Raw genomic sequence first — 23,756 nt, forward strand, 5'->3', positions numbered from 1 at the left:
CCAGAATTAACAGCACTTCAAGGAAAAAGTACCTCCAACCAAGAACCCCAATCCTGCAATTAACAAAGCACAGGTAGAATACTGCAATGATCTGAGCTCCTTGCTAATTTGGGGCCTAAGGTTCCAATCCTGCAAACACTTATTCATATGCTACCAGGAGTAACAACCCGGTAGTAAAGCTATATACATATCATATTTACTCCAATCCAAGGTGAAATTATTTCCCCATTCAACATGGGGAAAAAAGCCCCTTGTTTTAGATTCAAATACAAGCTGGGGGCAGAGGCAGTAGCAGTGGTTACAATTCCAACTCTGACCCTGAGCCTGGGGTTGGAGTCAGAACTGCAGCCGCTGTCCCGTGACACCTGTCCCGTGCTGCTGCCTCTTCTCCCCACTGCTATCTCTGCCCCTCCACCCCCCTGCTGCTGCTTACCATCTCATCGCAGCTCTAGTTGAGGCTCTGTTCTGGCCTGGGACACAGAGGATGGAGCACATGCTGCCTCTACCACCATCTGACCAGGCAGCTGTGGTGCCAGCAGTGGCAGCAGCTCTAGCCCAAATCCAGGGCTGAGGCTGGAGCTGCCACCCCTACAACCACTGCTGCATGGTGGGGCAGGGGCCAGAAGCAGCAAGTTCTCTGTGCTCCCTGTCCCAGCTCAGAGTAGAGTCCCAACCAGAGCTGGAGTTGCCACAGGAAGGTAAGCAGCAAAGGGTGTGGAGAGGGTTGAGGCAGGTATCAGGGGGAGCAAGTTCTGGGGGATGCTGGAGTCAGGAGGTGCTGATGGGAGGAGGGCAAGTTGTGGGGATCAGGTATCAAGGAGTATAGGCACCAGGGGGAAATTGGTGGGAAGGTGCAGGTATCACAGGGGAGCAAGTGACAGGGGGCAAGGTGCCATGGGTTCAGGCACCATGTGACAGTAGGCAGCAAAGGGATAAATGGTGGTGGGGAAAGCATAAGGGGAGCAAGCACTGTGAAGAGGGCAGGTGGGGGACAGGCACAGGGCATGCAGGCACTGAGGGGGGCAAGTGGTAGGGGGAATAGGTGGCAAGAGGCAGAGATCAGGCCACTTGACTCCCCTGCTGCCTGCACCCCAACACCCTACCCCCTGATGCTGCTTGCCCCACTGCAGGGTGGAAGGGCAACAATTTTAAATGACCATCCAGACTTAGATTCTATACATGGAAAATTTTCTATGTGTAAAATCTAATTTTGGGGGGGTGGGGGGTGTCTTATATTCAGTCACCTTGGATTTTGTTAAATATGATAAATGTTTGCCAGACTGGGGCTTACATTTTCAACTTTTGGACAAAACCAGAGGCAAAAAAATGAATTACTTATATTTGTGTAGTAAAATGCCTAAAATAATTTGAAAAATTATTTCCTACCTTTAACATCTTTCTGAAGTGTTTTCTCCCTCGATAACCTCTCCACCATTTCTGGATAACAATCATCATTTTATTCAGGTATCTAAAAAAGGTTTTGGATGAAATAATGATCGATCAGTAGACTTTAAAAAAAACAGGTTACAATGAACATACATACAATAAAGCTATGCACAAATGTGTCTTTTAACTGCTTTAAAAGATAGGGGGAAGCTGCCACTCAGGAAGGTGCTTTTATAACTATTACACCTGAATGATCCTGTTGATGTAACTTTAATCCTGAACAGGGCTAAAGCTGCAATGGTTTTCATACATTTACATTGCTACTCCTGCATACAGACATAACAGTTACATCATAACAGCTTATATTGGCATAATTTTATAACAATGCACCTGTCTGTACCCTAAATCTCATTCTATTTATTCATTAGCAAAGTCTGACAAAACAGACTTAAGAATAGGCTTTTGCATAACTGGTTAAGCCATTAATAAAGAATATAGTTAACTAATACATCTACACAGGGACGTTTTCCTTGTCAAACTTGTGCTCCTGAATATTTCCCTGTCAAATGGCAAAATGCAAAGGTGCTGAAAATATTTTATGAAAAGAATACAGTATTCTAGAAAAAATATCTGACAAGTTTTTTTTCATTTTTCCTTTGTAAAACTGAAAAAATGGGGCCAGCCTCATTAACATGAGGATACCCTTTTGCTCTTTTCTCACTTACATATACATTATGAGGCAGGCCTAAATCCATGCATAGCCTGATGCTGATCCTACATAAAATAATGGTAAATTTGAGGCTCTAAAAAAGAATGAAAAGAGAAAAATACATTTGCTGCCAGCAGGTTTATTGGTTATAGCCATGTGGGTCTAAGGACATAGGCAGACAAGGTTCTTTGCGTACATGTGATATCTTTTATTAAAACAACTAAATAGTTAGAAAAAAATGTTCTTTGTAAGCTTTCTGGCACAATCACCCTTCTTCACGCACAGGGAGAGTCTTGCTGCCAGCAAACATCTTTACAAGAAATGTACATTTTTTTGTCCAACACAGCTGTTGTCTTTTTTTTTTTACAGGATTATCTATCTGGTTGATAAAAGTAACTGTGTATTTGGATTTCTCCAAAATGTGTGATTTAATACCATATAAACATTTTTAAAGCATGCCTTATATGGCATGAATACACACAGTAGCTAGTTTAAAAACAGGCTTACTGACAGACTTCAGAATGTAGTTGTTGATAATATATCAATGAGCAGAATTTATTCAAGATGGGGCTGACAAGATGCTGGGGGTGGAAGCTGAAATTAAGACATATTCTGCCTTGAATTAAGACAATTTGCTAGCTATGAAGATGATTAAACTGCATACACAGGGTGGCAGAGGATAACAGATCATTGCTTAGAATTTTTAAGTTGAGATTAGACAGCTGTATAGAAGATGTGTTTTAATTCAGTTTATTGGGACATATTCTTTAACTTGTGAACAGGAAGCGATCATGCTGTTGTGGGGCTCCTTTCTGGGCTGGAAATCTACAAATCTGAGGACCTTGTTTCACAGTAGGCAGCTCCTAGAACTCTTAACCCCTGGACTGTATGCACATTAAAGCCTGAAACTGTTTTTTAAGCACTCCTTATGTAGTTAAAAGTTACCCTTCTCCAGGTCAGAATTATCTTGCTGACTTGACACACATCAGATCAATGCTTGGGATCTCAATATTGCACTGTTAGGCAGGAGGACATGACACAAAATTACACACGCACACACACACACACTGCACATACGACACTATGGGTCCACACACATACACACACACACACACACAAACACGCACTTCAGTGGTTGTGCGTGTTAATACTAGAGGGTACTTGGGGGTAATTGGGGTGCTTGGTGACTAGGGGGCAATTGGGGCCCTGGGTGGAGAAGGCAGTGGAGACGAGACTGGGAGAACTGGCCATGGAGCCAGGAGAGCAGAGGCAGTGGAGTGGAGGTAGGAAGCTAGGGTGGGAAGAGCTGGCAGAGAAACCAGAGAGGCTGCAGGGAAAGCTGGGATAGAGAGCCGGGGGGGGGGGGTGGAGGCAGCGGTGAGCTGGGGAAAGCTGAAAGCTTGGAGGTGGAGGTGGTGGAGCAGTGGTGAGCCGGGGGAGTAGGAAGCTGGCAGAGAAGGCGGGACATAGAGGGAGAGCTGGGACAGGGGTCAAAGGTGGCAGAGAGCCAGGGTGGGGAAGCAGAGGGACAGAGGACAGAGGGATGGGAGTCAGACATGAGATTGGGTCTCGTGGGTCTCAGGCTGAGAGCTGATCCTCAATGGGCGGGCGGGGGCTTTTCCAGCAAGGCGTTGTCCAGAGGGGGTCGTCGGCTGGGTGGATAGGTGGCGTGGCACAGTGCTAGTCCAGATGAAGAGGGCGTCCCAAGAAGGTCACACTCTAACACCCCTTTTATAAGGGTGGGATACCTGTGACTCCAATGAGAAGGACATGCCCAGGCAAGGGCCAGTCCTGCTCAGATGAGGTCGTGCAGTTCTAGGTGTCCTTGCTGTCCAGTGGGATACAATGGTGGAGTTGCTGGTTTCTGTTCTGTTCTTTGTTACCATGTTGCTGATTTCTTGGAGGGTCTTTATCTTTCAAATATTGGGTTTTGTCTCTGCTCCTGGAAGGAGGTCTGTGGTTTCAGGGAGAGTCAACTGAAGGCAGCAGTAGGGTTGTTAAGTTGATGGTCCAGTCATTAAGCTGATGGTCCGGTCACTCAGTAGGAGCTATTTTTAGGGCTGCTACCATTATGTCTCAAGCACTGTCATTCTCTCTCATTCATCCAAGAACCAATTTACATGGGAGGGGTACCTATGAGTCACAGTTGCAACATAATTACAATAGAGTATGCCTGGGCAGGGGACACAAAATGGAGACTTGACATTACTTTGGCTAATTTACAGAAAGAGGCCTAAATCATACAATATCAATATAAAACAGTAAAAATCAATAAAAACAGAACAGAACACTATTTACAATATAAAAAGGGGCTTGTTACAATAATGGAATATAAGAACTTATCTTAGCTTATCTATGACTACTTATAACTACTTATAAGGAATAGAGAGGGCAGAGAGAAAGACAGAAACAGTTGGGGAAGGGGAGGGAATGTATTTTGAAGTAAAAAAAGAAAAAAAAAAGAAAAACCGGGGGGTTTTGCTGCAATCTCTGATCCATGCTGCCCAGCTTGTGTTGCACTAACTCTATACCCCATCTACCGCATTTCCCCTGCTGGCCAAAATCAGGCCACTGTCCCCTTGCCTACTGCCCCCCACCCCTCCAGCACCTCAGATCCCTGTTCATGGCAACCCCGCCCCCCCCCCCCGCTTAGCTGTGGCTGCTAGATCTGTCTGTTCCTTTCAGTCCTCCAGATCTCTGCTGGCCTGAAGTGTAACTGCTCCAAACTCAAGCTAGCACTAACACTGATCAACATTTGTGCAGCTCACAGTGTAAGGCAGGGATGTCCAACCTTTTTGAATGTGGGGCTGGATCACGAACTTTTTATCACCCAGTGGGCCGGCGAGCCATATTCAAAGACCTCACAGGAAGTGACATCACAAAAGGAAGTGATGTCACATGACCCTTGACACCAATGAATTTGCAGGAAGTGACAATGAAATGGGTCTGGAAAAGTGCACACATGTGTTGCAGCAGACAGCTCAAAGCAGCTATTGGGATGTGCTGGGAAACACACACACATGCACATGCATGCACGCACGCGCACACATACAGCCCCAACCCAGCCCCAAGGTGCCCTCAGCTCCGCATGGGAACTTACCCCATGCTTCTGTCCATCGCGGCCGGCCCCGAGGCACCCCCAGCTCCACACGGGAACTTACCCCATGCCTCCGTCGTGTTCCAGCCCCACATTCAAAAAGGTTGGACATCCCTGCCTTACACTGTGAGCTGCACAAATCCAAGATTGAGGAAGTAGAAGGATTGTGGGTTAGGCTACATGGGGGGCAAGGAGAAAGGGATTTGGTGGTAGGGGTCTGCTACAGACCCCCACACCAAGGGGAAGAAATAGATGCAGGGCTCCTGAGGCAACTCTCAGAGACCATAAAAGCTAAAGAGGCGGTAATCATGGGGGACCTAAACTACCCAGACATCTGCTGGGAGACACAGACAGCAAGGTCCCATCGCTCACGCAGGTTTCTAACCTGTGTACAGGACCTCCACCTGACACAGGAGGTGCATGGTCCCACTAGGGGGAATGCCATACTGGATCTGGTATTGGCAACAGGGGATGACATGATAGGGGACCTCCAGATCGGTAGCCATTTGGGAGACAGTGATCACCTAGTAATAGAATTCAACATAAGACGTTGAGCGGGTAAGGTAACTAGTAGGGTGAAAGTGCTAGACTTTAGGAAAGCTGATCTCAATGCACTCAGGCGATTAGTCAAGGACACACTGCAGAGTAGGAGTTTTGAAGGGATGGGAGCCCAAGAAGGGTGGCTGTGCCGTAAGGAAACGATCCTTCGGGCACAAAGCAAGACGATCCCCGAGCGAGGCAAAAGAGGGAAAGGGGCCAGGAGGCTTCCATGGCTGACCAGAGAAATCCAGGGCAGCCTAAGGGCCAAAAGGGGAGCACATAAAAAGTGGAAACAGGGTGAGATCACTAAAGATGAATATACCTCCTCTGCTCGTGCTTGTAGGGAGGCAGTTAGGCGGGCCAAAGCTACCATGGAGCTGAGGATGGCAACCCAAGTAAAGGACAACAAGAAATTGTTTTTTAGATATATTGGGAGTAAAAGGAAGGCCCAGGGAGGAATAGGACCGCTGCTAAATGGGCAGAAACAATTGGTGACAGACAGAGGGGACAAGGCTGAACTCCTCAACGAGTTCTTTGCCTCAGTATTCCTAAGTGAGGGGCACGACAAGTCTCTCACTAGGGTTGTAGAGAGGCAGCAGCAAGGTGCCAGACTTCCATACGTAGATCCTGAGGTGGTGCAGAGTCATTTGGAAGAACTGGATGCCTTTAAGTCGGCAGGCCCGGATGGGCTCCATCCGAGGGTGCTGAAGGCACTGGCCGACATCACTGCAGAGCCACTGGCGGGAATATTCGAAAGCTCGTGGCGCACGGGCCAAGTCCCAGAGGACTGGAAAAGGGCTAACGTGGTCCCCATTTTCAAAAAGGGGAGGAAGGAGGACCCGGGCAAATATAGGCCAGTCAGTCTCACCTCCATCCTTGGCAAAGTCTTTGAAAAAATTATCAAGGTTCACATTTGTGAGAGCCCGGCAGGGCAGATTATGCTGAGGGGAAACCAGCACGGGTTTGTGGCGGGCAGATCGTGCCTGACCAATCTAGTCTCTTTCTATGACCAGGTTACAAAACGCCTGGACACAGGAGGAGGGGTGGATGTCGTATACTTAGACTTCAGGAAGGCCTTCGATACGGTATCCCACCCCATACTGGTGAACAAGTTAAGAGGCTGTGATGTGGATGACTACACAGTCCGGTGGGTGGCCAATTGGCTAGAGGGTTGCACCCAAAGAGTTGTGGTGGATGGGTCGGTCTCGACCTGGAAGGGTGTGGGCAGTGGGGTCCCGCAGGGCTCGGTCCTTGGACCGATACTCTTTAATGTCTTCATCAGTGACTTGGACGAGGGAGTCAAATGTACTCTGTCCAAGTTTGCAGATGACACAAAGCTATGGGGAGAAGTGGACATGCCGGAGGGCAGGGAACAGCTGCAGGCAGACCTGGATAGGTTGGACAAGTGGGCAGAAAACAACAGGATGCAGTTCAACAAGGAGAAATGCAAAGTGCTGCACTTAGGGAGGAAAAATGTCCAGCACACCTACAGCCTAGGGAATGACCTGCTGGGTGGCACAGAGGTGGAAAGGGATCTTGGAGTCCTAGTGGACTCCAAGATGAACATGAACCGGCAGTGTGATGAAGCCATCAGAAAAGCCAATGGCACTTTATCGTGCATCAGCAGATGCATGACGAATAGGTCCAGGGAGGTGATACTTCCCCTCTATAGGGCGCTGGTTAGACCGCAGTTGGAGTACTGCGTGCAATTCTGGGCGCCACACTTCAAGAAGGATGCGGATAACCTGGAGAGGGTCCAGAGAAGGGCAACTCGTATGGTCAGGGGCCTGCAGACCAAGCCCTATGAGGAGAGACTAGAGAAACTGGACCTTTTCAGCCTCCGCAAGAGAAGGTTGAGAGGCGACCTTGTGGCTGCCTTTAAGTTCATCATGGGGGCACAAAAGGGAACTGGTGAGTATTTATTCACCAAGGCGCCCCCGGGGGTTACAAGAATAATGGCCACAAGCTAGCAGAGAGCAGATTTAGATTGGACATTAGGAAGAACTTCTTCACAGTTCGAGTGGCCAAGGTCTGGAACGGGCTCCCAAGGGAGGTGGTGCTCTCCCCTACCCTGGGGGTCTTCAAGAGGAGGTTAGATGAGTATCTAGCTGGGGTCATCTAGACCCAGCACTCTTTTCTGCTTATGCAGGGGGTCGGACTCGATGATCTATTGAGGTCCCTTCCGACCCTAACATCTATGAATCTATGAATCTATGAATCCGTCCACCACACATGTGGACAGGGCACGGGCCATGCTGCAGTTCCCCCGGCCAAATGCTGGGGGCAAGGGGCAGAGCCCATCCCCAGCTTGTCCAATCAGGAGCAGCTGGGGCAGCCCCACTCCACGCAGCCCTTGGGACAGCTGTGGCAGGACCCGGCTCACTGATGAGCCAGGCCCCGCGGGAGCAAGCAGCTCCCCTCCCCTCGCTACTGGCTGGGGCCCGCGGGCCGGCCCTGCCCGCCTCGCCACTGCCCTGCTGCCCCCGCCGCCACTGCAGATCCGCGCTCCACCACCACAGCTCCGCACTCCACAGCAGCCCTGCCACTGCTGCCACAGCTCTGTGCTTTGCCACCGTGGCTCCTCACTGCTGCCGCCGCCGCAGCTCTGTGCTCCACTGCTACCGCCACAGCTCTGCACTCCACTGCCGCCACAGGCCAGATAAAATGGCTTGGTGGGCAACATGGCGGCCTGCGGGCTGTATGTTGGACAAGCCTGGTGTAAGGTATAACAAAGCCCTGATTCCCTTTGTTCATCCCATTTCTTTGATGTTGTAGTTGTAATAGAAGTTGTAATTTCCCTGAGCCCCAGTGAGAACTGAATGGTTTACAGTGCCTTCAATTTGCTCATAACATTGGTAGTTGAGCACTGAGACATTTATTATGATGACATCACATTCTTCAGGCCTTTAGTTGATCTCCTATAGGAGATCGGAATGAACTTGTTTCCCCCACTGTATATTTTGCTTTTTAGAAATTATTTTTCTTTTGTCTTCCTCTGCAGCATTGAGATTGGCATGGCTGGAGATAGGACACTGAGCTATGTGCTCTAGTGCCCTGAGGTTGTACAGAGAACTATTAAGTGTCGTGGTACATCTTGATCAGATTCTCAGGGATATTATGATCCCCAGATTTGCGTATAGAACTAACAGGACAAATTAGAGGGGATATGAGGGTTACCTCTGTGTCCCAGGGGAGTTGGGGTTACAGGAAGACCCCAGGCCAAAGCAAAAAGAAAGCCTCACTTACATTCTGCAGAGCCCGAAGAACAGGCAGGAACGCGCGCAGCAAAACCACCACCACGACTGATCAGCTGCGCTTATATCTAGCTGGGGCCAGGCGGCGTGGGCTGGAGACGCCACCCGGCGGAAATAAAAAGCTGCCCCGAGGGTGCAGCGGGGCAGCAGACGAGCGGAGGCTCGAGGAGGAAGCCCACACCCCGAGGGGCTCAGCTGCTGCATCGAGCAGCGTGAGAAGTTGGGGGTGGAGCCGGGAGAGGCTCCGATAGTGGAGCCGACGGCAGAGTCAGCAGCAACACCGACAGCAGAGCCAGCAGTAAAGCCGGGAGCAACACTGGCGGAGGAACCCGCAGCGGAGTCGACAACAGAGCCAACGGCAGAGTCGGCAGCGACGCCGTCAGCAGAGTCGGCAGCAAAGCCAGTAGCAACGCCGGCAGAGGAGCCGGCAGTGACGCCTGCAGCAGGGCTTACAGCGAAGCCAGTAGAGAAGCCGGCAGCAACGCCGGCAGAGGCTCCAGCAGCAGCACCTGCAGCAGAGCCGGCAGCGGCACCGGCAGAGGGGCTGGTTACAGAATCAGCGAAAGCAGCGTCGGGCAAGCCGACGCAGGGATCAATGTGCAAGCCAGCAGTGAAGCCTCAGAGAGGAGGTAACAGATGCGTGGCCAACGGGAATCCCATTGGGTATCACCGCAAAGGGCGGCAAAAGACCCCAAGGAGGGACAGAACAAGCGGCGGACGGGTCCCACTACAGCCCTAGGATAATAGACTGGGCCTCAATACCCGAGTGGGGTGAGCAACCAGGGCTGGGTACCTAGGCACAGGGGGATCCATGGGGCCCATAGGCTAAGGGCACCCTTCGTGGCCTCTTGGCCCACTGGCCTTATTGCTTTGGCTATCACGGTGGTGGGAATTGCATGTTAAGTCACAGGGTGGTTGGGATAGGGCGCTAGGGATTCGGATTAGGGGGGACCCAGGTCCGAGGACTTTGAAGTCCGCACATCGAGGCATGACCTGAAGACACTGGTGCGTGGCTGGCGGGCCGCAGGAAGAGGTCGGGTGGAGCTAAGAACGCCTAAGGGGCCCGAAGACCGGCAACCCAAGGTGGCAAGTGGCTGGGGTGTAGGGGAGGTTGGAGCCCCGTGTGTGCCCGCTGGGAGACGTGACGACTCTGGAGGCTGCCTCGAAGGGGAACCCCTCTACTGAGGTACCATTCAAAGTCGTGGCAGGCGAGTCAAGGGGATCCCCTGACGTCAGCCGGGGTAGTCTTTGGGGTCCACCCGCAAGCCCAGGATAGGCTCGATCAATAGCCTGGGCTCAGGCCACACGAGAGCACCTAGTAGAACAGAGGCGGGCACAATCTGCAGTAGATGTGGATTGCCTGCTAGGATCATCTGGGCATTGCTCACCTACTAAATTCCTTTGCCACTGCAGGGATCTTAGATGTTAGTGGAATGTTGTTGTGGCCCATGGCATATATTATAGCTGTCTGAAGAATCAAATATTTGGTCTAGCAAACATCTTTGCCCTTATCTTATTCTATTTATTTGAAACTCCATAATCCATTTGTTTGGTTGAAAGTCAGTCTACTGTGATATGTGCAAAGCCACTCTAGATGATCTAGTGGCCCTTTCTGACTTTCTCTGAAATTATGCCATTTTAAGAATGTAGCTAGATCCATCAACCCCATGCATGCAAGTCTTCCTGCACTGGGGCCATGGCTTTTAATCGCCATGCTTATTTGCATGCCACACCCCTGAATAAGATGCACACCTTGTTTGGAAAGGCAGAATTACGAAAACACAATTTTTCCAGTCAGCCCTGCCACAACACCAGTCCAGCCAGTGCTCAACCCTCTGGCTGCATGGAGCAGAGGCAGACTCCCATCACCAGCAACACTCTCCTTCCCCCTGCTGCTTCACTAACAGCTACAGCCAATTTAACAGTGGCTGCAAGAGGGTTACACTTGTAGCAGTCAGCTCTCTGGTAGGGCTAAAAGAACTGATGCTGGTGACAAGATTCTGCCCCTGCTCTGTACAGACAGAAGGTTGAGCCTTGGCTGGGGTGGTATTGTGCGTAGCTCCTTGCTGCCATTCCAGTATTCCCCTGCCTTTATTCCAGCTCTCAAATCAGTTTCCTTTCTTAAGATACACAACCCAATTTTGGATGGCTACTTTTTTAGAAAAAAAGGTGTGTGGGGTATGCACATAAGCATGGTACCTGATCACACCCAACTTTTCAAATAATATATAGCACTTCAGTATATCTTAGAGCATGTTATCAAGCAGGGGTGGCCAACGCAAAGAATGTTCACCACAAATTGTAGTGTTAGAGTGATGATGTAGCTGTGATGGTCCAGGAATTATGCGAAAGACAAGGATTTCTTAGAGTGACATCTTTTATTGGACCAACTGTATAGTTGGGACAGTTAGACAAGGTTCTGAATACAAGACATTCTTCAGGTCTGAGGAGTAAAAGCCAATGCAGCATAGTGGAAAACACCTGGAAGAGGGTGATAACAAATTCCCAGGAGTGGCCACAAGTGACAGAGGCAGCTGCTGCCTGTGGCATGTAAGCTCAGTAAAGGAAGGAACCGGATAGAGGCAGGAGGGTTTAAGCCAGTCTCCAACCTTTTTAAGGTGAAGATCACCTTTTGAATAAAAGGGCAATTCACAGTCTACTGCACCCCCCTGCCCAGCCTGTCCCCCTGCCAATCCCTCTGTCCAGCAGGTCGGGGGGGCGGGGCAGGAGTGAGTGGCGCCTGGGCTGGGCTGGGGGAGGGTCGGAACCCGGGCAGCTCATCTAGGTGTGTGGTGGGGCTCCTGCCGCTGCACGCACCCCGGCAGAGGCCCAGGGAGCACATGCCCCCCCCCCCCGATCTGTATGTGGGGCAAGGCTGCTGCTGCTGCTGCATGCTGGGCTTTGTGCCCTAGGCTTTGCACTCCAAGCCCTGAGCTGAAGCTGGGCTCAGGGTGCAAAGTCCAGCATGCAGTGGCAGCAGCCTCACCCTGCACACAGATCAGGGGAGACACGTGCCCCCCCCCCAGCCTCCACCCAGGTGCTTGCAGTGGGAAGAGCCCCGCTGTATGCCTGGATGAGCCACCTGGGCTCTGACCCTCTCTCAGCCTGGCCTGGCCTGGCCTGACCAGGGCACCACTCACCCAGCAGCATGGGGCATGGCTCAGCCCAGCCACATGCATCCTGCATCTCCTATGTTCCACTACTCCCATACTGCGTCCTGGCCACTTCCAATCGCAGAGCATCTGACAGTCAATCTCAGTCTGGGGGATGAACCAGTTGGTGAACACTGGTTTAAGCCTCCAACTAGGCCACATGAAGCTGAGCAGACATGGGATGCTGATGTTATCACCAAGAGCCAGGCTAGTCGTTCCCTGGTCCTGCATCTACTGCTGAATTCAGGGCTTTGGATCCTGGGATATAGGTTGTAGCCATGTTGGTCTAAAAAGCACGGACAGACAAAACTCTTGAGGTAGAGGCAATATCTTTTATTAGACCAACTGAATATTCACTTCAATTCAGTACCCTGCCTGACATCTGACACCTTCAGGGAAAGAGCCTGCTGGAGCCTTAATTGTGCCTAATTTACATACATACAGAGCAGCTTTTTCACAAATGGACTTTGAAACCCAGGGGAACCTTACCATCCTTTAACTCCCTTCTGCAAGATGAAGTTTCTTTTCTACCTGGGTGAACTTTAACGATCTTTGAATTCTCCTCTGCCTGACAAAGGGTGTTTGGGCCCAAAGCTTAAAAAAAATTCTTTCTTTGCACTACTATTTTGTTGGTCTAATAAAACATATTGCTTCTCCCCCAAGGGCTTTAGATCCTTGCTTGCTGCTGTGATTGTGGGGCCAGAGAAGGGTTAGAATAATTTTTCTTGAAAATTTTCAGTAATTTTTAGACCGAGACACCAAGTAAAGTATAATAGACAATATTTTTGGAAACTAATTAGTTCTGAAAAATACTGGCTAAATAGAGCAAACAATGATTTGGTCTGATGCATGTTCAAATACCTGATATATGCTCGGACTCTGCATCCTCGAAACCAGCTCTGGATTTTTACAGCAGCAGCATGTTCTGTTTTTCTATATTCACCTACCAATCTGAAAACATTTTTAAAACAATCTTTTAGCAATTTAACATTCCAACACATTAATTTAAACCAAAAAACCCTTCATATATTCTTCTTAATAGGACTTGGATGATTTTAGGGCTATTCTTTTAAAATTTTGCTTTTGTTGGTTCTCCTTTTAATTTTTAATTTTAACTTATTCTCACAGTTAAGCAAGATGTCAGACAATGTATCACATCGTTATTGGATAATAGTGACATGATCACAAACGCCCCAAGCTTGCTAGAAGCACAGTGTAAAAGCTCTGCTCCATTTTAACAATTTTGTAATCAAGCACCAAAAACAATCAAAATATAAATTCAGAGGAATGCAAATAAATGCTATTTTTCATTCTGTGCAAAGGAACAACTATTTTCAATTATTGTTTTTTTCCATGTGAATTCTAATTTTGAAAACATGAAACATTAAAAGAAAGACAGCAGGGCTAGATGAGTTGTAACTCATATGCTGACTTCTATTAATTTTATGTTTTTTCCATCACCTGAGAAACATAGTTCTTAGACACAAGATATTGAGTACTCATGCCAAATGTCACAAACTTACAGGCTTCTTATGCTTTAAGTGAAAAATGCAAGTAACATTTTATCTTAATGAGGTATTAATTAGTGCTAAATCACAATAGAAATCCACACAGAATCCACAAGGCATAAAATATGCCATGAATACCAAATGCATTCACTATGATCAGCATTATAACAATGAATTAAGAGTGATAGAAAAGAAAGCCTGATGACTGAAAGCCAAGTGAAATCAAATGAAAATTTCACTTTGCTAGACTTTGGATCGAGTCCTAAATGTGTTACCAATACTGCAAAGAATTAGAATTCTCTAAGAAAATATTAGGTGATCACAGTACTCATATAACCAACTGAAAATATCCACTGTAACTATTGAAAAATATTTCCGTTCTAAAGACTGAAATGTTTCCAAATGAGGTAATTCTGGAAGAAAAAAAAAAAGTAGAATTATACAACATGCTGGCAACTCCAATACAAATCAAATGTCACTTAGCTCTGGCTTTTCAAATACCCACTGCATTTTGCAATAGAACTTTATTGTTGCATGGGAACATGTATTAAAAAAAGGCAATAGTGTATGAAGCAAACTACAAAGCGACTGTTATTTGTCACTTAAGTGGCTTACTGTTAGTTATGAATACAAGGTCTTTGGGCTGAAAGGAAGCCTGATTTAAAGCCCACTGAAGTTACTGACAAGCTTCCATAGACTTGTGTGGACTGTGGATCAGGCCCTATGGTTCTTGCACAAATTAGGCAGTATTTGAGTTCTACTGAAACCCCAAAACTTTAGCTCCCACTCCCAAAGATGTTTAAAAAGTCAATGGCATAGCTTTAACAAAGAGAATTCAAGTAGAATTTACAGAACTAGCAAGGTAAGTATACTGAAACTATACTTTTCAGTTGTATTACTTAGCAACCTTATTTTTCGGTGTTGTATTTTATGCTGCTTATGGTGTTCAAACCCTGCATGCACTTCCTTACCCACATTAAACCCACATGATTCTACTGTGATATGTACAAGGCCACTTGAGATGATTTAGTGGCCCTTTCTAGCCTTCTCTGAAATTATGACATTTTAAGCAGGTGGGTCGATCTATTAAGCCCCCATGTGCAAGTTAAAAACATTGAAAACCACTGTAATCTACACCAAGCCTTCACTGACATAATATACTGCCAGCCCCTCTTACCTAAAAGGGACCTTTCCTCCTGGATTTTCCAAGACAACCCCAAGGGCTTCAGGAAATAGGACTTTTGTCAACGAACAGTAGCATTAAATATACATCTTTTTAGCATCCTATCGTCATTAAAGATTGCATGTTCTTGAATATGTTAATGCCTCTTTCAGGATAACTGTAATTTTTTGGAAGCTAGCATTTTATAAAGTTTGAAGAAAGGGGGATGAGGGTCATATAAAATGCTCAGAGATAAACTGGCAAAGGAATACCCAGGGAAGGAAGTTAGGGGAAAGACATAAAGAGCTGAGAGGTAGGAAAGGCCTAATTGGACAGAGTTTCGGACAACGAGCAAAGGGAGACAATAAACAAAGCTGAAGAACTGGAACCAGCAGAATTAAAGGCAGTAGAACACACTATGCTTGCATGCTAATTCAGTGTTAGCATTTAATTCATGAACTGACAGTCAAAAATGCAAATATTCATTTACTTGCTGAATTAGGAATTATCTAGTCCCAGAAACATGGGACTAGTTTCGCTATCAAACACAATCAGTAGCTTGGTTTTTAAATTACAGGGAGTGATAGCTATCTTCCAATAAGATGGCATACTGATTGGTGTGACATTCAACCCGACTGCATAGTGGACTAGGTGGAAGTCATTTAAGCAGACCTAAGGTCAGAATTTGGCCTGGGAATGTTACTGTGAGTGCAATTACCAGCGAAAGAGCCAGTTACAAAACTGTACTACACTTAAGGCAAAAGAATGCACTAAGCACACTTGCTACAGTAACAGTTGGGAGAGGGTCCTCAAAGACCTGCCTTGTGGATTTTTCCTGCTAGCCAAGTGATTCCTAATCAGGGTCCCTGGGCACTGTGGGGTACCACCAGATCTTCTGAATTTGAAGGGTGCTGCAAGATGTGAGGTGATAAGCAAGATGGAAGGAGGTAAGCAGATAAGCTGAGCAAACAAGCCAGGCTCAGGCTTGTCTCTGGCTGGATGATCCCCCACTCCTAGTGCCGGGACCCTGAGTAAGGAAATCAGGATGATAATATATAAATTGGTTGGTGAAATTGAGTGCCACATAGTTCACAACAGTTACGGAGGGGTGCCTCGTGTCCAATGAGGGTAGGGCTGCCAACTCTGAATGTATTTCGGAAAGGTCCTGGAATGCCAACATGCCTGTGACTGCAAACGTGCCCACACGCTTGCGAATCTCAGTTATGGATGATGGTGCATAGACTTTACGTCAGGAAGGCAAATGCACATTACTATGACATTGTAAAAACCCGCTGGATTACTGTATAAAGTAGATTCAATGTTTAATATTTATTTTAATGAATGCCCTATCATTTATCTCCTGGGTGACTCTCAGCAGTCTCTTGGTATCCAGGGATCCTGGTTTTCTCTGATAATATTTATCTGAAATATATATTAATGATGTTTCATTTTAATCACAGAAAAATGTGGATTTTAGGTTACTTTTTTAAACCAAAAATTGGGGATTTTTTTTTTTAATCAGAGAAAACCAGGATCCCTGTTAATATCTAATTCCTGGAAACTCCAGGGCAATCCTGGAGGGTTGGCAAGCCTAAGTGAGGAGTGCCTTGTGTCCAGAAAGCTCGAAAACTGCTGTACTCTACGCACCTCATATCCTGTCCCAGCCCCTTTTACCTAAAAAGGGACCCCTCCTCCTGACTGTTCCAGGACAGTCCCAAGGGTGTCTGGAAATGAGACTTTTGTCCTGAATTTGAAAACCTGCTCCTGATTTGGCCGCCCGTGGGCAAGTGGTGCAGTGTCACAGGGTCCCCAAACTAGCAAGCCGCCATCAGCCTTTGTGTTGCTGTCCCTGCCCAGCGACGGGAGGTTCCTGGTCCCTGGATTTTGGTCCTGGGGTGCCAGTAGCTCTTGCTTTGCTTGGCCAGCGTGCTGGGAGGAGGGGCTGGCAGAGGGACGGCTGTCACCAGTGCTAAGGGGGAATGGGGCAGTGACAGGAGGGCAGGGTTCTCCCCATGCTAATGCAGCCCCAGGTCAGTGCATCGCTGGGGCCCCAGCAGTCATCACCCCACGGGCCAGGCCAAGTTTGGGAGGGGGGGGCGTTACCTGTTGCTATGGAAACACTCCTGGAGCAGCGTGGGCAGCCCCGCGCGCAGTCTGACCCAGGCGGCCATGCTCCCAGCCCCGCCCCTGCCCACTCGTGTACAAGCAGTCACCATGGCAACCGGGCCGTACCACTCGCCCAGCTTTGGGGTGGGCGAGGGAAATAGGGGCTACGCGTTCTACCAGGCCGTGCTGCGGCCTGGCAGGGGCCGCGGGGGCATGGGAGGAGGAGGAAGAGGAGGGGACGCGGGGCGGCAGCCCAGGGCCGAACCATCAGTGCGGCCTCCGGGGCGGGGGGGGAATGGTTTGTCTCGGCTTCCTGCCTCTGCCTCTGCCTCCACTGCTTCCGGGCGCGGCCGGAGAGGGGGGAGGGGCTGGCGCGGCCGCCCGGGCCCGCGGGTGGTGCAGAGCGGCGTCTCCCCGGGAGCGGCCGGGCCGGGCCGGGCCGGGCCGGGCGCCGGGTTCATGTTCCGGGCCGCTGGGCCCAGCCCGACCCCGACTCCGGCGGCGGCCGCGGCAGCAGCGAGACCGAGCTGGTGAGGCCGTGGGGGGAGCGGGCCCTCCCTCTCTCTTCTCCCAGGGGGCGGGTGGGGCTGGGCCTTGCGTCCCCGCAGGCTCTTCGACCGGAGTGCCCGGGCGGCCGCCGTCCTCCGGGCCTGAAAGCACTGTGGGAGCCCCCCGACACGCGTATACACGCACACGTGCTCACGTAGCTGCACACACACGCGCATGTACACACTGCCTCTCCGTCCCCTGCCCCGTAAGCCGGTGGCATCACTGCCTCCTGCGCGGGGCATCCCAAGCGTTGCACGTGGGCAGTGACCGGGAGCTGTGCTTTCAAACCTGGCTCGAGCTCGGGTGGGCTGCAGCCCACTCCCCCCCCCCCCCCCCCTCCAGGGCTATGACAGCTGCCACCTGCCAAAGCTCTTGCCTCTCAGAAACCACCGCCAGTGTCTCTGGGTCCCTCGGGACTGCAAACTGGCACAACTGACTCCTTTCTCTCATCTCTTTCCAACTGTAGAGATGGGGGAAAAGAGGGTGGATATGATCTGACTTGACCTGTGGCCTGTGGCGCCTTCCCTACTGTGAATGAGTGGACAGTAGGCTAAATCAATGGATTTGGGGGCTTTTGTACTGATTCTCCAAATAAGGAAGAAAAAAAATGGGGGGAGGGGAGCAGAAGGGAGATAAGATCTTTGGAGGTCTGGTTTGTGGTAGCACCGTTGATACTACTGTATCTTTGTATGTCTCTGTGTGTGCTTGGGGTGGTTGGGATGCATTTTGGAATGTTATATCTGTTATGTCATGGGTTGGACTCGTTAACAAATCAAAATCTTGTTTGAAGGTTGACAGGAGGGTGCCAATACGGAAGATGAGCGAAGGTGGCAGTAATCCAGTAGTGACAGTAATCCAGTATCAACTGGCTATGGCGGGCTGTTATAGAAATTCTGCAAATGGCACTTTTTATTTAGCAAATCCCATTGATTTTTGGTATTAAAAGCACTGCTGTTTCATATAGGAACAACCAGCTCTGAGCTTTCCACATCTCATTAATACTAGTTACACTAATACTTAGAATGTGCCCTAGGCCTTGTAATGGCGCTGTGGCAGCTCCTTGAGCAGGTTTGAAACTGAGAGGACCTGGTTGGTTTCAGAGCTGCTCCAGCCTGGGCAGTTTTTGACTGGGTTCATTTGGCAGTTAGAAATAAATTGTATATAGATTAGTGTGCATGTGACTCAATGGTGATGAGAATTTGAGTACGGAAATAGGACTGAATGAAAGGAGAAAATGAATATATGGGGAAGAAGAGAATGAAAGTAAGTGAGGAGGTTAGAAAGCCATTGAGTCAGGGAGAGTGATGCTGACAGCAGCAGGGACATATAGATGCAGAAAAAAGAATAGGCCCAGGAAACAAAACAGGTTAAGTCCAGACTGAGCACGTGGTCTGCTCATATCACTGGTGATATGACAGTGTGGCTGAAGTGCCTGCTATAATTGAAGCATTATGGATGCTTTGACGGACTGTCAATGAAAGTTTCAGGTTATAACCCATGATTTTCTTCAGAAAATGTCAAAGGCCTCATGGTTGAAAACATTCTGCATCCTAAAAGACACCTTATGGTGCAGAAACATGTTACATGGCAGAGTGGTTAAGGTGTTTCACTACAGCTTCAGCGGTGTATATTTGAGCCTCATTCTAGACTTCTGCCAAAAGCCATACCTAATTGCCCTAGCTGTAAATGAGTACCTGGTCCTTTGACTGAGGAGTCAAAGACAGATGGAAGCAATGCTCCTTTGTGTTCTGTTAGCCCCAGGAACTGCTGTGCCTTAACCAGGCCAGGTTGATAGGGAGTCTAGCCTGGAAATGACTTCTCTCCTTGATTTATTCAGATAAATGTTTTAGGATCACTGGGTTAGTGATAGGAGAGATTGCATGTAGAAAAAAAAATATAGAAGAGCTTTCACTTTTAATAGTGACCGTGTTATATATTCTCTTGATTACATGTTGTGGCCCCAAAGAAATGACCAAAAATAAGGTGTAATGCTCAAACTTTGTGTAAAACTGGCCCCCAAGTTGAAACAGTTTAGAACTATTTAAATTAAAAGTTTTGTCATCTTTGGTGTTATACAAAGCTTCTGCAAGAAATATATTTGAAACTACTCTTTCTTCACAGAAGTCATGAAATATTTATATTCCAAAAGAATGTGCACTGTGTAAAATGTTCTTGTTTAATATGAATTAGCCTTAATTAAAAATGTTCTATTTAAGATTAATAAACCATATGACCTTTGCTTTTATTACTGATATGATCAGGGCACTAGTTATCCTTGCTGGTAACTGTTGTTACTAGGGCTGCACCAATAAAGATTTTCCTGGCCGGTACCGATAGCTGATGATTAACCAACCATATTGACCAATGCCAATCTGATAACCGATATATAGTAATAGTTAAAGGCATTTTAAATTACTGACATAAATAAACCTTTTTTATTTAAAGCTTCGCGGAGCAACTCAAAACATTGTATTGGGCATTCTGCGGCCCAGGAGCCACCTTCTGCCTGCTTTGGCCCTTGATGAGGAAGGCAATGACCACCTTATTCCCATGCACATCACCCCCTCACCCAGGGTACCTACCCACAGGCCCACTCCCCACATAGCCCGTACTGTCTTTCCTGGCCGATGGGGCAGACCCTTATGTGGACAGTGGCACTGAGCACATCTGGAGTCTCAAAGCCTGCTGGTGCCTCAGTGCTGATGGGCCCATGCAGCTGAACTCCCATGGCCACCAGGGAGAAGCCACTTTTGCAAAGCTGCTTGGTGCCTGGTGGAGTGAAATGTCCCTTGCATGGGTCCTTACCCTGCCCCTACACAACCGAACGTCTCTGCAGCAGCCCCAGTGCTCAGGCCTCTGCTGCGCACGTGGTATTAATGATCCTTTTGTTGCGTGCTGTGCCCTGTGGTCGCTCCCTGGTACCCTTCCCCTTCCCGCTGCTCACCAGGACCTGTAGTCTGCTGTGGGCTTGGGCCGACAGCAGGGTGTGGGTCCAAACTACACTCGCCAGGGTGTTCCAGGTACGCGATAATAATTATTAGCTGCAACGACCAAAAAAAGCCGATTGCCAATAACGTCACTTCTCCTTTTATCAGTGCCTATCTGATAGCCAACCAATATATTGGTGCACCCCTAGCTGTTACTAACAACTGATAAATTACAGATTCAGGGTTGGTTTTTTAGAGGGCTTGGAATTATACATGCATGCCTACAGTCGGAGAAGGCGTCTGTACTTTGATGGTGCTGTTCCCAAGTTTACGATGGAAACAGTGTGCCATACCAGTAAACCCTTCTAGTATAAATGCTGTTTATACTGACAAGGTGCTTTTATCGGTATATTATGTTTGCGTGGTAGTGAAATAAGCTCTGTTGACCAAAGCATCTATATGTCAGTATAGCTGTGGATACTCTAGGACAGGGCTTCTCAGTCCCCAGGCCGCGGCCCAGTGCTGGGCCACGGCAAGTCAGCAGCCAGTCCACAGCACGGTCAGCTGCTGGACCAGAAGTGGCCGTGGACCGGCAAACTGTGATGCCCCAGAGTCAGGCGGAGAGCCCGCGGTTTCTTCTGCAGGGCCCGCAGCAGCGCAGGGGTTGGCCCACCCTCCTACCCAGGGGTGGGGGTATCCTTACCTGTCTTCCGGCTGGAAAGTCTTGCTGCGGTTGGCTGTGACTGCTGTGCCACGGTTTGCCGAGCCGCAACCGCTTCCAGGCTGCGGTTTGCCGGGCCATGGCATAAAAACTTAGGGAACTCCATCTCTAGGATTTTGTTGTTGTTGCTGTTGGAAGGGAAATATTGCAAAAGAAACCCTCATCCATAATTGACATTATTATGCTGACAGATATTTCTTAGTAAGTCTGGCCTGTAACATCTACTTTATTAAGGTGTATCATCTTGCATCACTGTAAAATACTAGTTATGGTGGAACTAAAAAAAAACAAAACTGTGTTCACAGACCAGAATAACTGTTCACATGATGTTGTTCCCTGTGGAACTTAAATATTTTTTTGTTATAAGAGTTGTAATAATGCTGCACGTATTTGCCCATATATATTACCCAACCTGGCACAGAGAGAAGAAACCAAAATCTAATTACCTGTTGGAATTATAGTTTGTCAGCTCTGTTGAGTAAATGTAAGGCTACTCCTCAGGGCTCCTGCTTCCTCATTTTGTGCTCGTGTAATCTAGGAAGCTGTCCTTTGGAAATCTTGTTTAGTAACACGTGTGGAAGGAAAAAGGAAACTGAGGAAATTTATTTTTCAACGAGACACATCAGAGTTAGAAAAGGCTACAAGGAAAAATCAAGGACATCATTCTTATCTGTCAGGTATCTATCTTTGTTAAGGCTTGCTCACTCTTATTTCTCAAGTATTTGATCAGTATATACCAATACTGAGAGAGAGCTTGTGTTTTGGGCACTGTCATGGTGCTTGTTCTACTAATGACTCTGACATTTCAGCATATTACCATCATTTGACAGTTCATGTAGGCTGTCCACCTGGACAATTAATAGTCATACGGTCAGTAAAGGGCAAGCACATTAGTAAATGGCTGCAATGGGGTTACAGGAATTGCTGCTTCCTGATAAATTGCTCTAAATCTCATTTTTGGCTGACCAATTATTTTGGGTTTGAGCCTTATGGTTCATGGCGACATCTTTCCTACCATATACAACAATCACTGCTTTGATAAGGTCATTTTCTCTGTCTCATATTAGATGAGAATCTATCTAGTTATGTATAATCTACTTTGGTTAGTCTATAAAGTGCAAATCTACCCTGCCTTCTCCTTGATTTAAAACTAACACAACTAACTACATCTCTGTAGTTATGTGGGTCAAACTTTTGGTATAAAGCAGTCTTAGCCCTACTGGGATTCTTGTCCCATCTCCTTAGAGTAATGATTTCTCAACCAGTCCACATTAGGACTGCCCACATTAAACTTTATTTTTTTTAAACAGATGATCCTGTTTTGAGCATGAGAGTTGGATTAAATACTATATTGAGAGTCTTTCCAGCCTTATTCTCTGTTCTAATTCTCACCTGGAATATGTGAGGAAATGCTTTTTTCTCTTCTAGTTTTAGGCTTGCTTCCTGTTGATCAAAGATTACAAGTAGAACCTTGACATTTACCATACAGTACCTTTTTATAGGGGACTTGCGCAAATAATAGCAGTTTTATGGTATTAGACATATAAACATATGCCTCTTCTGATAAATCAACTCAATTAAAAAAGAAAAAAGAAACAACTTTGGGATACTGTAATTAAACAACAAAATAATATGCAACTTCAGGAACAGGAAGGACCTAGATGTTTTGAAGCAATGCAATATCTTGTTTACAGCACGTTAAATCGTAATCCATTTTCAGAATAGACAGTTTTGTAGTTCTTTTGATATGAAAACCTATATCTCTTCTGTGTTCAGTTTCTTCAGGATTTTTTTTCCTTCCCACCTGGTTGTCATGGAGTCTTCCTGCTCTGGACTTCAGGCCTGCTATGAGGATAATGATCAAGATTACCATCAATGGCGATGCATAGGGGGTGCACATGCACGTCTTGAGAGCACTGTTGCACCTCCAAACAGCTAACATTTCCAGGCAGAGGGGAAAGGTGAGAGCGCTGGTGCACCCCCTGGCAGCCAGCATTTCCGGCCAGAGGGGACAGATGAGAGCGCTGGTGCCTGCCCCCCACCCCCCGAGAGCTCCGGCTAGGGAGTGGGGATGCCAGGAGAAGCAATCCCCGTGGCTGTTTGCACTCTCCCAAAAGTGCCAGCGGTGTGCTTGGAAGTGCCAGTGGTGCACTGCTGCTACTTCTGGCTCAGCATGATCAGCTGTGGGGGGACTCCCTCCCCACCCTCCCTCCCCTGGTCGCTGACTGGCAACTGTGGGGGGCAAGTGCCCCCCCCCCCAGGAGGCACCAGTTCCCCATGATTACCATCCAGTCTTTTTAGCTTGCAGTTGTAGTCTGAAGGAAGCAGGGCAGCAGGTGAAATTCTCCTGTTTAGGGAGTCCAACAGAGCCTCTTCAGTCTCTACTACAGGGAAGAAAAATAAATCAGACATGCTGGAAGCTGTATCCCTGAGAACAGTAAGGGAAGGGTCCTAGCAGCAAAAGACTCTGGCTGAGAAGGCAAGAGCACTGCATGGGCTAGAAAGAAAGGAGACATAGGAGAACTGATTGTGGTAAGCTTGGGGAAAATTGAGGAAGGCCTGACAAGCCACAAAGAAGGCTTGTCAGGCCTCTTCAGAAAGCATTAGAAGCTTCAAAAGGAGGAAACTGGTTTGGGAAGAAAGAA

At 47.9% G+C, this 23,756-nt stretch overlaps 2 protein-coding genes across 4 annotated transcripts in view; one reads left to right on the forward strand and one right to left on the reverse strand.

Annotated features, from left to right (window-relative positions):
- SPATA17 (spermatogenesis associated 17) overlaps positions 1-17,136 on the reverse strand; it is a 169,010-nt gene extending 151,874 nt beyond the window's left edge. Inside the window, exons 1-3 of the mRNA XM_006265047.4 lie at positions 16,912-17,136; positions 13,000-13,089; positions 1,387-1,468 (exon numbers count right to left, since the gene is read on the reverse strand). Coding sequence (XP_006265109.2) covers positions 1,387-1,468; positions 13,000-13,089; positions 16,912-17,024 — 285 coding nt within the window. The 5' untranslated portion in view covers positions 17,025-17,136. The remainder of the gene's footprint in view (positions 1-1,386; positions 1,469-12,999; positions 13,090-16,911) is intronic.
- A 137-nt stretch (positions 17,137-17,273) lies between these two features.
- The window catches only part of GPATCH2 (G-patch domain containing 2), a 221,051-nt gene continuing 214,568 nt past the window's right edge, over positions 17,274-23,756 (forward strand). Inside the window, exon 1 of one of the 3 annotated variants that reach the window (XM_019483166.2) lies at positions 17,274-17,444. In XM_019483166.2, the coding sequence (XP_019338711.2) occupies positions 17,374-17,444 (71 nt within the window). In that variant the 5' untranslated portion in view covers positions 17,274-17,373. The remainder of the gene's footprint in view (positions 17,445-23,756) is intronic. The other 2 variants (XM_019483165.2, XM_014597996.3) reach the window with 2 other exon arrangements.

This window comes from Alligator mississippiensis, chromosome 1 (assembly GCF_030867095.1).
Source record: "Alligator mississippiensis isolate rAllMis1 chromosome 1, rAllMis1, whole genome shotgun sequence".
NCBI lineage: Eukaryota > Metazoa > Chordata > Crocodylia > Alligatoridae > Alligator > Alligator mississippiensis.